The sequence below is a fragment of the Salmo salar genome, chromosome 12 (genome assembly GCF_965601325.2).
Source record: "Salmo salar chromosome 12, fSalSal1, whole genome shotgun sequence".
In the NCBI taxonomy this organism is placed as follows: Eukaryota; Metazoa; Chordata; class Actinopteri; order Salmoniformes; family Salmonidae; genus Salmo; species Salmo salar.
In genome coordinates, this window is record NC_138302.1 from 13,738,448 (window position 1) to 13,750,707 (window position 12,260).

General features: G+C 41.8%; 1 protein-coding gene across 1 annotated transcript in view; it reads left to right on the forward strand.

The window, feature by feature from the left end:
- The window catches only part of LOC106592550 (adhesion G protein-coupled receptor E5), a 32,195-nt gene that overhangs the window by 19,251 nt on the left and 684 nt on the right, over positions 1-12,260 (forward strand). Inside the window, exons 10-11 of the mRNA XM_082958406.1 lie at positions 10,477-10,671; positions 11,262-11,383. Of these exons, the coding sequence (XP_082814532.1) occupies positions 10,477-10,671; positions 11,262-11,383 (317 nt within the window). The remainder of the gene's footprint in view (positions 1-10,476; positions 10,672-11,261; positions 11,384-12,260) is intronic.

Below are 12,260 nucleotides of genomic sequence, written 5' to 3' on the forward strand. Positions count from 1 at the left end.
CCACAAACTATTAGGGCCTACATAAAGCTGTCCCAACAGCAGAGTCCCAACAGCAGTTCCAACACCTTACCACCGCTACACCTGGCTATCAGCGGAGCCTTGTCTGGCAGTGAAACAGTTCATTCAGCCTCATTTACTGCCTTTTAAAAAAACATAGCTGATATGGCTGACTTGCTTAAACAAAAGTGGTTTCTACTGACAATTGAGATGTACAAACTATGGCATAAGGGGACGACAAGCAGATAAGAGGCAATACGTAATTTTGATTAAGACATTAATGAGCGAGCGATGATGGACGTGGTGAATATAACTATTTGTTCAGCAATTTTGAAATGTATAGCGATAGAATTCAGAACATGGGCCATTCTTACAGTGTACTCCCTGTACAACAAGTCAGAAACATAGGATAAATAAAGGGGGCAGATAAACAGACAATGAAAGCGCTTACAATATTCAATGATTACATTTATCTAAAACAGGTTATAGGCTACATGTGCACCACCAAGTCAGAACAATAGGCGAAATAAAGAGGTGAAAATAGACCAAATTATTAGGGTGAGGCACATTGAACGCTGTTTGGGTCTTTGATGTCATAAAAGAAACACGTCTAAGAACACTATTCTATTATAGAATGTTGTGTGTGCTGAATTTGCGTGTATGCCAAGTGCCACCATTACTATCAGTAGCACTGTCAAAGCTGTACACAAAAAGTTATCAAATAAGCACACTGGCCATGAACGATGTGTTTACAATCCCTCGTTGTTACAAATAAGCCAAATTATTAAGGTGAGGCACATGGGCAACTAACAGCTTACTACACAACATACACTTAGTATTACCTTCTTAGCTACAGTATACCTATCTCCCTGGCATATTACATCATTTATACAGCAGCATACAAGACATTTTTGGACTCACCTTGTGATGTGCTCACTTAAACAGGAAGGTGGCACGGCAGTCCTTTGTGGGCAAATTTTATCATCAAACTTTGTAATCAAAGTCTGGCATTCTCTGGATTTATGGTGGGAACTCTGAAAAAAAAACAGGCATCCACTCCATTGAAATCAGGCTAAAGATTGCTTTGCATTGCTTGCAGTTAGCCACCGATTCTTTACAAACCACTTACTGTTGGGTTAAGATGGCGCCGGAGAAAAAGGCAGACGTTTTACGTTCCCCCAACTGATTGTTTTTTTTTGTTCGTTTATTTGCATTGAATGACCTGTGTTCCGCCATAAGCAAACAAGAAAACGCTCACCCAGAGGCGACACTCCTAGTAGCCGGGGACTTTAATGCAGGGAAACTTAAATCCGTTTTACCAAATTTCTATCAGCATGTTAAATGTGCAACCAGAGGGGGAAAAACGCTGGACCACCTATACTCCACACACAGAGACGCGTACAAAGCTCTCCCTTGTCCTCCATTTGGAAAATCTGACCATAATTCTATCCTCCTGATTCCTGCTTAGAAGCAAATATTAAAGCAGGAAGCACCAGTGACGAGATCAATAAAAAAGTGGTCAGATGAAGCAGATGCTTAACTTCAGGACTGTTTTGCAAGCACAGACTGAAATATGTTCTGGGATTCCTCCAATGGCATTGAGGAGTACACTACATCAGTCATTGGCTTCATCAATAAGTGCATCGATGACGTCATCCCCACAGTGACCGTACGTACATTCCCCAACCAGAAGCCATGGATTACAGGCAACATCTTCACTGAGCTAAAGGCTAAAGCTACCGCTTTCAAGGAGCGGGACTCTAACCCGGAAACGTATAAGAAATCCCGCTATGCCCTCCGACGAACCATCAAACAGGCAAAGCGTCAATACAGGACTAACACGGAACCCAAACCATCTGCGCGTGTGTGCCATCGTGCGCAATCGTGCATAAATGTATTTTGTCCTCCCACACCAAACGCAATCACGACACGCAGCTTAAATATCAAAACAAACTCTGAACCAATTACATTAATTTGGGGACAGGTCGAAAATCATGAAACATTTATGGCAATTTAGATAGCTAGCTTGCACTTGCTAGCTAATTTGTCCTATTTAGCTAGCTTGCTGTTGCCAGCTAATTTGTCCTGGGATATAAACATTGAGTTGTTATTTTACCTGAAATGCACAAGGTCCTCTACTCCGACAATTAATCTACACGTAAAACGTTCAACCGAATCGTTTCTAGTCATCTCTCCTCCTTCCAGGCTTTTTCTTCTCTTGACTTTATATTATGATTGTCAATTTTCATAAATTAGGTGCATTACCACCACTGACCTCGTTCGTCTTTCAGTCACCCATGTGGGGATAACCAATGAGGAGATGGCACGTGGGTACGTACTTCTATAAACCAATGAGGAGATGGGAGAGGCAGGACTTGCAGCTCTATCTGCGTCACAAATAGAACAGACTTCTATTTTATCCCTTGGCAACGCAGACGCTCGTTGGCGCGCGCGAACAGTGTGGGCGCAATATTGAATAATATAGATTTCTACATTTATTTTGCAACTCTCGCGCACGCGACGCGAGCGGTGTAGCAAGCCTGTTTGATCGAATCATACTACACCGACTCTGACACTCGTCGGATGTGACAGGCCTTGCAAACTACAGGCCCATTAGTATACTACCTGTAGTGTCGAAGGTTGTTGAAAAGTGTGTAGCAGAACAACTGATTTCCCACCTCAACAACAGCCCCTTCACATTACACTCCATGCAGTTTGGCTTCAGAGCGAAACACTCCACAGAAATGGCCAACTGCTTTCTTCTGGAAAATGTGAAGTCCAAGATGGACAAAGGGGGCGTTGTTGGGGCTGTGTTTCTGGACCTAAGGAAGGCTTTCGATACTGTTAACCATGAGATTCTCATCACAAAATTGTCCAAGTTCAACTTTTCCCCCGATGCCTTGAGATGGATGAAATCATACCTTGAAGGCAGAACTCAGTGTGTCAGAGTGAGCAATGAGCTGTCGCCCACTCTTAGCTATGATGTGGGCGTGCCCCAAGGGTCAATACTGGGGCCCCTCCTGTTCAGCCTGTACATTAATGATCTGCCTTCCGTCTGCACTGGGTCTGAAGTTCAAATGTATGCAGATGATACAGTGATATATGTGCATGCAAAGAGCAAACAACAAGCTGCACAAGAACTCACTACTGTAATGGTCCAGGTTACAAAGTGGCTCAGTGACTCGTGTTTGCATCTCAATGTGAAAAAAACAGTTTGCATGTTCTTCACAAAGAGGGCAACAGATGCTACTGAGCCAGATGTCTATGTGTCAGGGGAGAAGCTCCAGGTGGTATCTGATTTTAAGTACCTTGGAATCATACTTGATTCCAACCTCTCTTTTAAAAAGCATGTGAAAAAGGTAATTCAAATAACCAAATTCAACCTAGCTAATTTCCGATTTATACGAAATTGTTTGATCACAGAGGTATCAAAACTGTATTTCAAATCGATGATACTCCCCCACTTAACATACTGCTTGACTAGTTGGACCCAAGCTTGCTATACAACATTAAAACCTATTCAGTCTGTCTACAAACAGGCTCTCAAAGTGCTCAATAGAAAGCCCAATAGCCATCATCACTGTTACATCCTCAGAAAGCATGAGCTCCTGAGTTGGGAAAATCTTGTGCAATACACCGACGCATGTCTTGTATTCAAGATCCTAAATGGCCTGGCTCCCCCTCCACTCAGTATTTTTGTAAAACAGAAAACCCAAACATATGGCAGCAGATCCACAAGGTCTGCCATGAGAGGTGACTGTATAGTTCCCTTAAGGAAAAGCACCTTTAGTAAATCCGCTTTCTCTGTGAGAGCGTCCCATGTCTGGAATACACTGCCATCAGACACACATAACTGCACCACATATCACACTTTCACAAAATGCATGAAGACATGGCTAAAGGTCAATCAGATTTGTGAACATAATCCCTAGCAGTGTATTGCCGCTTTCCATGTTGTCTGTTGTCTGTAGCTTGTGAGGTGTGGAAACACTTTGTTGTTTTTATGGATTTTGTCTTGTTGCTTTTTGTTCTATGTTGCTCTGTCTGTATGCTACATCTTGCTTGTCCTATGTTGCTCTGTCTGTATGCTATGTCTTGCTTGTCCTATGTTACTCTGCGTGTGCTCACTGTTCAATGATTGTCTATATTGTAATTGTTTTTAATAACCTGCCCAGGGACTGCGGTTGAAAATTAGCCGGCTGGCTAAAACCGGCACTTTTACTGAAACGTTGATTAATGTGCACTGTCCCTGTAAAAATAAAATAAACTCAAACTCAAACTCAAACTCAAACCATTACAGACTACAAAGGGAAGCACAGCCGAGAGCTGCCCAGTGACACAAGCCTACCAGACAAGCTAAACCACTTCTATGCTCGCTTCAAGGCAAATAACACTGAAACATGCATGAGAGCACCAGCTGTGCCGGAAGACTGTGTGATCATGCTCTCCGCAGCCGATGTGAGTAAGACCTTTAGGTCAACATTCACAATGCCGCAGGGCCAGACGGATTATTAGGATGTGTACTCTGAGCATGCGCTGACCAACTGGCAAGTGTCTTCACTGACATTTTCAACCTCTCCTTGTCCGAGTCTGTAATACCAACATGTTTTAACCTCTCTAGGGCCAGTGGGACGATTTCGTCCCACCTACGTAACAGCCAGTGGAATCCCGTGGCGCATTATTCAAATACCTTAGAATTGCTATTACTTCAATTTATCAAACATATGACTATTTTACACCATTTTAACCCTTTCACGCGTGAGTTCCAAATATCTCTAACGGTCGCCCCAGCGTGAGTTTTTTTTATGCACGTGATGTTCGAACGTTCTCTCCATTCCAGGATGTGATTGTTACATAAACAACAACACTGAATGGCTCAGAGTGGGAGTGAGAGGTTACTGTGATTGACTGCCTAAACGCGCAATTTGTATCAATAAATCACTATCAGAAAATGTTTTGTGGTATTATTGATATATTTATTATTTTATTTACGTTTTTCCATTACCCGTGATAAATCATGCGTTCCGATTTTTGCATAAATTGTAAAGGGCGCATAGTATGTGTGTAAAATAATGTTTTGAAGGTTGTACTGATTATGATGAGCTAAGCTAATTCCAGCTTTGTGTATGGAGCCATGTTTGTTGACATAAAATGCATTCTGGGTTTCACTTGATCGTCTGTCGGACCAAAGATGCTATAACAAAATGAGATGAGTAAGGGTTCACTCATTTTTTGAGAACTTCAGGAAGTGAATGTGGGATGTGAATGATGGTAGACCACACCCATTCAACAACTCATCTTGTCTTCTCTTATTATCTTCGGTTTCTGTGAGGTGAAAAAGCATGGCTGCGCGCTGAAACTAATCGTCGGATTACTTTCGATTTCTAGAAAGTGTTTTACTCAATTATTTTGATCAACGGTGAGCTCACCCATGATGTGATTAATTGTACATAGTAATTGCTATTAGCTAATTCATAGTGTAGTTTATGTCAGCCGAGAGTTAGAAAATATGACTGCTTGTGTTGCGTCAATCTTTCCTCAGTTAGCGCTAGGACAAATGTAGCCTAGATTTTTCCGGTTAGGATGATTGTGTTATGCTATAGATACTTCTGTGAATATCTGAACATTGCATCCAAAAATAAACTGCTCACATTCTGGACATAACTTTGTAAGGACTGTGTTTGTGTAAATAGTTTCTGAAAAAAGTGTGGCCAGCTCAAATGTTGTTTGTTGCGTCATTCGAAACTGGCCGTTCTAAATGAGCGTTCTAAATGAGTGTTCTAATCACACGGGGTGTGATCGTACGCTTCAGGGACCACTGTAGAATGATCACACCCCGTGTGATGGTACGTGTGAAAGGGTTAAAGACAAGACTCTCGTTAATCTAACCACACTGTCTGATTTCAAAAAGGCTTTACAACGAAAGCAAAACATTAGATTATGTCAGCAGAGTACCCAGACAGAAATAATCAGACACCCATTTTTCAAGCTAGCATATAATGTCACATAAACCCAAACCAGAGCTAAATGCAGCACTAACCTTTGATGATCTTCATCAGATGACAATCCTAGGACATTATGTTATACAATACATGTATGTTTTGTTAAATCAAGTTCATATTTATATCAAAAACCAGCTTTTTACATTAGCATGTGATGTTCAGAACTAGCATACCGCCCGCAAACTTCCGGTGAATTTACTAAATTACTCACGATAAACGTTCACAAAAAACATAACAATTATTTTAAGAATTATAGATACAGAACTCCTCTATGCAATCGCTATGTCCGATTTTAACCTCTTGGCGTTCCCCTAGGATAGAGGGCCCTAAAGCGATTTTAGAAAAAAATTCGTGCCCATTTTAAACGGCCTCCTACTCAAACTCAGAAGCTAGGATATGCATATAATTACTACTTGTGGATAGAAAACACCCTAAAGTTTCTAAAACTGTTTGAATGGTGTCTGTGAGTATAACAGAACTCATATGGCAGTCAAAACCCCGAGACAGATCGAAACAGGAAGTGGAATTCTGAATTGTGAACTCAACTTCATCACGTTGCCTATTAATCACACAGTGAGCTATGGTTCATTGAGCACTTCCTATTGCTTCCACTAGATGTCCCCAGTCTTTACAAAGTGGTTTGAGACTCCTACTGTGAAAACTGAATGAATGAGACGCAGTGGAACGTGGTCACACGGAGAGGGCCATCACCATTATGACGCCGACGCCCCTGGTTACCCTCCCCTTTCGAAACGTTTTGAAACACAATGCAATCGTCCCCCTCGAATCTTATTGGCTCTCTTGTTGAAAAACGCCCTGAAGATTTATGTTATACAACGTTTGACATGTTTGAACGAACCTAAATGGGGGAAAAATGCATTTTATCGAAATGGCTGTCCCGTGGCCGACGGAAGTTTTGGAGCAGCCTTCAGACGCTCTAACAAGAACAAGCTCTTGGAACATAAAGGAGTATTTTTTTCGAACGAAAATACATTTGTTGTGGACCTGGGAATCCTGGAAGTGCTTTCTGATGAAGACAACCAAAGGTAAGGGATTATTGACAATAGTATACAAGACTAGATGTGATATGCGATTGTTCCAAGATGGCGCTGACCTGTAACGTTAGCCTATTTTTCAGAGTATCGCATCCCCTTTCATCGCAAAGTATGATTACCCATTAAAGTTAATTTTAAATCTGGCATTACAGGTGCTTTCAAGAGATATTCATCTATAAATCTTAGAATGACAATATTACATTTTAAAAATGTTTTCGAATAGTAATTTAGTAAATTGTAGCTCTGTTTCATCGGATGCATTTGAGGGAAAATAGTTAGTCAACGTTACGCACCGATGTAAAATGCTGTTTTTATATATGAATATGAACTTTATCGAACAAAAGAATGCATGTATTGTGTAACATGATGTCCTAGGTGTGTCATCTGATGAAGATTGTCAAAGGTTAGTGCTGCATTTAGCTGTTTTTTTGTTATTTGTGATGCATGTGGTTGGTCGGAAAATGGCTATGTGGCTACTTTTACGATATACTCCTCTAACATAATCTAATGTTTTGCTTTTGCTGTAAAGCCTTTTTGAAATCGGACAATGTGGTTCGATTCAGGAGAGGTGTATCTATAAAACGATATAATTTGATTTTTTTTTTTTTAATTTAAATTATTAAATTTTGTTATGCTAATGGCGATATGATTTTTTGCTGGATGTCCGTCCCGTATGCCGCACAGGGGTTAAAATAGCTTTTCGGTGAAAGCACATTTTGCAATATTCTGAGTAGATAGCCCGGCACCACAGGGCTAGCTATTTAGACACCCACCAAGTTTAGCCCTCACCAAAGTCAGATTTACTATAAGAAAAATGTTATTACCTTTGCTGTTCTTCGTCAGAATGCATTCCCAGGACTTCTACTTCAATAACAAATGTTGGTTTGGTTCAAAATAATCCATAGTTATATCCAAATAGCGGCGTTTTGTTCGTGCGTTCAAGACACTATCCGAAAGGGTAAAGAACGCGCCCGACGCGTTTCGTGACAAAAAAATTCTAAATATTCCATTACCGTACTTCGAAGCATGTCAACTTCCTGTACAGAATCTTCTCAGGTTTTTGCCTGCCATATGAGTTCTGTTATACTCACAGACACCATTCAAACAGTTTTAGAAACGTTAGGGTGTTTTCTATCCAAAGCCAATAATTATATGCATATTCTAGTTTCTGGGCAGTAGTAATAACCAGATTAAATCGGGTACGTTTTTTATCCGGCCGTGCAAATACTGCCCCCTACCCTCAACAGGTTAAGTAGACCACCAGAGTGCCTGTGCCCAAGAACACTAAGTTAACTTGCCTAAATGACTACCGACCCGTTGCATTCATGTCTGCAGCCATGAAGTGCTTTGAAAGGCTGGTCATGGCTCACATCAACACCATCATCCCAGAAACCCTAGTCCCACTCCAATTTGCATACTTCCCCAACAGATCACAGATGATGCAATCTCTATTGCACTCCACACTGCCCTTTCCCACCTGAACAAAATGAACACCTATGTGAGAATGCTATTCATTGACAACAGCTCAGCGTTCAACACCATTGTGCCCTCATCAATAAGCTAAGGACCCTGGGACTAAACACCTCCCTCTGCAACTGGATCCTGGACTTCCTGATGGGCCGCCCCCAGGTGGTAGGGTAGGAAACAACACATCCGCAACGCTGATCCTCAACACAGGAGCCCCTCAGAGGTGCGTGCTCAGCCCCATCCTGTACTCCCTGTTCACTCATGACTGCACGGCCAGGCACGACATCATCATTAAATTTGCCGATGACACAACAGTGGTAGGCCTGATCACTGACAACGACAAGATAGCCTATAGGGAGGAGGTCAGAGACCTGGCCTTGTGATGCCAGGACAACAACCTCTCCCTCAACGTGATCAAGACAAAGGAGATGATTGTTGGCTACAGGAAAAATAGGACCGAGCACGCCCCCATAGCACGCCCCCATTCTCATCGACGGGTCTGTAGTGGAGCACGATGAGAGCTTCAAGTTCCTTGGTGTCCACATCACCAACAAACTAACATGGTCCAAGCACACCAAGACAGTCGTGAAGAGGGCATGACAAAACCTATTCCCCCTCAGGAGACTGAAAAGATTTGGCATGGGTCCTCAGATCCTCAAAAGGTTCTATAGCTGCACCATCGAGAGCATCCTGACTGGCTGCATCACTGCCTGGTATGGCAACTGCTCGGCTTCCAACCGCAAGGCACTACAGAGGACAGTGCGAACGGCCCAGTACATCATGCCATCCAGGACCTCTATACCAGGCCGTGTCAGAGGAAGACCCTAAAAATTGTCAAAGACTCCAGCCACCCTAGTCATAGACTGTCTAGGTCCAAGAGGCTTCTAAACTGCTTCTACCCACAAGCCTTAAGACTCCTGAACATCTAATCGAATGGCTACCCAGACCATTTGCATTGCCTACTTATATCTACATATTACCTCAATTACCTCGACTAACTGGTGCCCCCGCACATTGACTCTGTACCGGTACCCCTTGTATATAGCATCGCTACTGTTATTTTACTGCTGCTCTTTAATTATTATTTTTTACTTGTCTATTTTTTACTTATTTGTCTTAAAACGGCATTGTTGGTTAAAGGCTCGTAAGTAAACATTTCACTGTAAGGTCTACACCTGTTATATTCGGCGCATGTGACTAATAAAATTTGATTTGATTTGTTGAATTTGCAATTTTCCCACTTGTTGTGTAATCTTTATGTCCAATGGCTGATGAGCACCAATACGTTTTATCTATAATTTCTCTTCATTATTTCTCTTCATATGACAAGGATTAAAAATGTCAACTTGATTCATGATCGTGACTGCTAGCTAAGATTTTGAAAGATGTTGACATGATCAGTTCATCAAAGCCAGTGTACATATAACGTGATTTGACGTAATTTTATCTGTGGCCAATGACCTTGAGCCTTCTCGGAAGGGCACTTGTAATATAACTCTATGGCAGGACCCAAAGGGCTGAAATTGTGTATGTCTACCCTTACTAAGGACTTAAACTTGGCGATGATGTAGTGTCCACATGAGTGACAGAACACTGAGCCAATCACGGCACATCTGCAATTTTCTGCTGTCTCGCCCCACCACCACAGAAAGCACTGAGCTACGCTGAAACACCTCTTTTTGGAGCTGCATCACTTAAGATAGATATATATTTCTTAATTGTTTGTAAACTGATATGTGACACATATTAATGGCAAAACAACATGCAAAACAGGCAAGACCCCAAAAAATACATTTATATATATATATTATTTATTGTATTTTTTTTTTGCATAAAATGAGGGCTCAAAACAGATGAATGATGAGTCAACACTGATGTTATATATTATGTAAACCCCCTTCCCTCCCCCCCTCCCTCCCTCCTTCCTCTCTCTCTCTCTCTCTCCCTCCCTCCAGGATACCTTTGAGCTGCGTCTGTTGACGTGGCTGGGTCTGTCGGTGTCTGTGGTGTGTCTGTTGCTGTGCATCCTGACCTTCTGGCTGTGTCGGTCCATCCAGGGGACACGCACCACCATCCACCTCCACCTCTGTGTCTGCCTCTTCATCGCTGACCTCGTCTTCCTCACCGGCATCTCTCACACACAGAGCAAGGTGGGTGTAGGGATGTGGGGACTGTGTGTGTATGTGTTTGTGTGTGTGTCATTCTTACGATCAAGGTATATATAGCAATTTATCTTTTTAATATTTTCCTTGTCACTGAAGATTTGGTGTTGCTCCCCCTAGGATCTTGTACCCCCTTCTATAGCCAGGATGATAACTAAAAAGAAGCCCTTTTTACATCCAGTCAGTTCTAAGTTTTTTAATATTCAATTTGACTTTTATCCCTTTCATCTCTCCTCCTCCCCTTCTCCTCCTCTCCCCTCCTCCCCTCTCCACCCCTTCTCCACCTCTCCCCCCTCTCCTCTCCTCCACTCTGTCCCCCTTGTCCTCTCCTCTCCTCCACCCTGTCCCCCCTGTCCTTTCCTCCCCCTCTCCCCCTCTCCTCTCCACTGTCCCCCCTCTCCTCTCCTCCCCCCTGTCCTCCTCTCCTCTCCTCTCCTCTCCTCTCCTCTCCTCTCCTCTCCTCTCCTCTCCTCTCCTCTCCTCTCCTCTCCTCTCCTCTCCTCTCCTCTCCTCTCCTCTCCCTCCTCTCCTCTCCTCTCCTCTCCTCTCCTCTCCTCTCCTCTCCTCTCCTCTCTCAGGGAGGATGTAGGGTTGTAGCCGGTCTCCTCCACCTGTTCTTTCTAGGATCCTTCAGTTGGATGTTGTTAGAGGGGGTTCAGCTCTACCTCATGGTGGTCCTGGTCTTCAACACAACCATAAGGTTATTATTTTATTTTATATATTTATCAATAAATATGTGTTATTATATATTTAGAGTATACATTAGTATTTATTTGTATTATACATTTATTTTATATTCATTTAGATACGTACTGTCTGTATTTATATTATTTTCTAATCTATTATATATTTTCATTATACACTACAGTTCAAAAGTTTGGGGTCACTTCGAAATGTCCTTCTTTTAGAAAGAAAAAAATAATTTTTGGGTCCATTAAAATAACATAAAATTGATCAGAAATACATTGTAGCCTTCATTTCTCAGAACAACAATAGACTGACAATTTTCATAAGAAAATTCTTTGTTTCTGGCCATTTTGAGCCTGTAATCGAACCCACAAATGCTGATGCTCCAGATACTCAACTAGTCTAAAGAAGGCCAGTTTTATTGCTTCTTTAATCAGAACAATAGTTTTCAGCTGTGCTGACATAATTGCAAAAGGGTTTTCTTATGATCAATTAGCCTTTTAAAATGATAAACTTGGATTAGCTAACTCAACGTGCCATTGGAATACAGGAGTGATGGTTGCTGATAATGGATCTCTGTACGCCTATGTAGGTATTCCATTAAAAATCAGCCGTTTCCAGCTACAACAGTCATTTACAACATTAACAATGTCTACACTGTATTTCTGATAAAATTGATGTTTTCTTTCAAAAACAAGGACATTTCTAAGTGACCCCAAACTGTTGAACGGTGGTGTATGTCTTACAACTTTATTTTATCTTGCTATTATTATTATCTACCTTGGTGTGTTACCTTTTCTTTTAACTGCTATTTTATGAACCTCTGTGATTCTTCTTCTTACTGTAAACCTCTGTACCTGTATTTTATTAAGCTCTGTGATTCTTCTTCT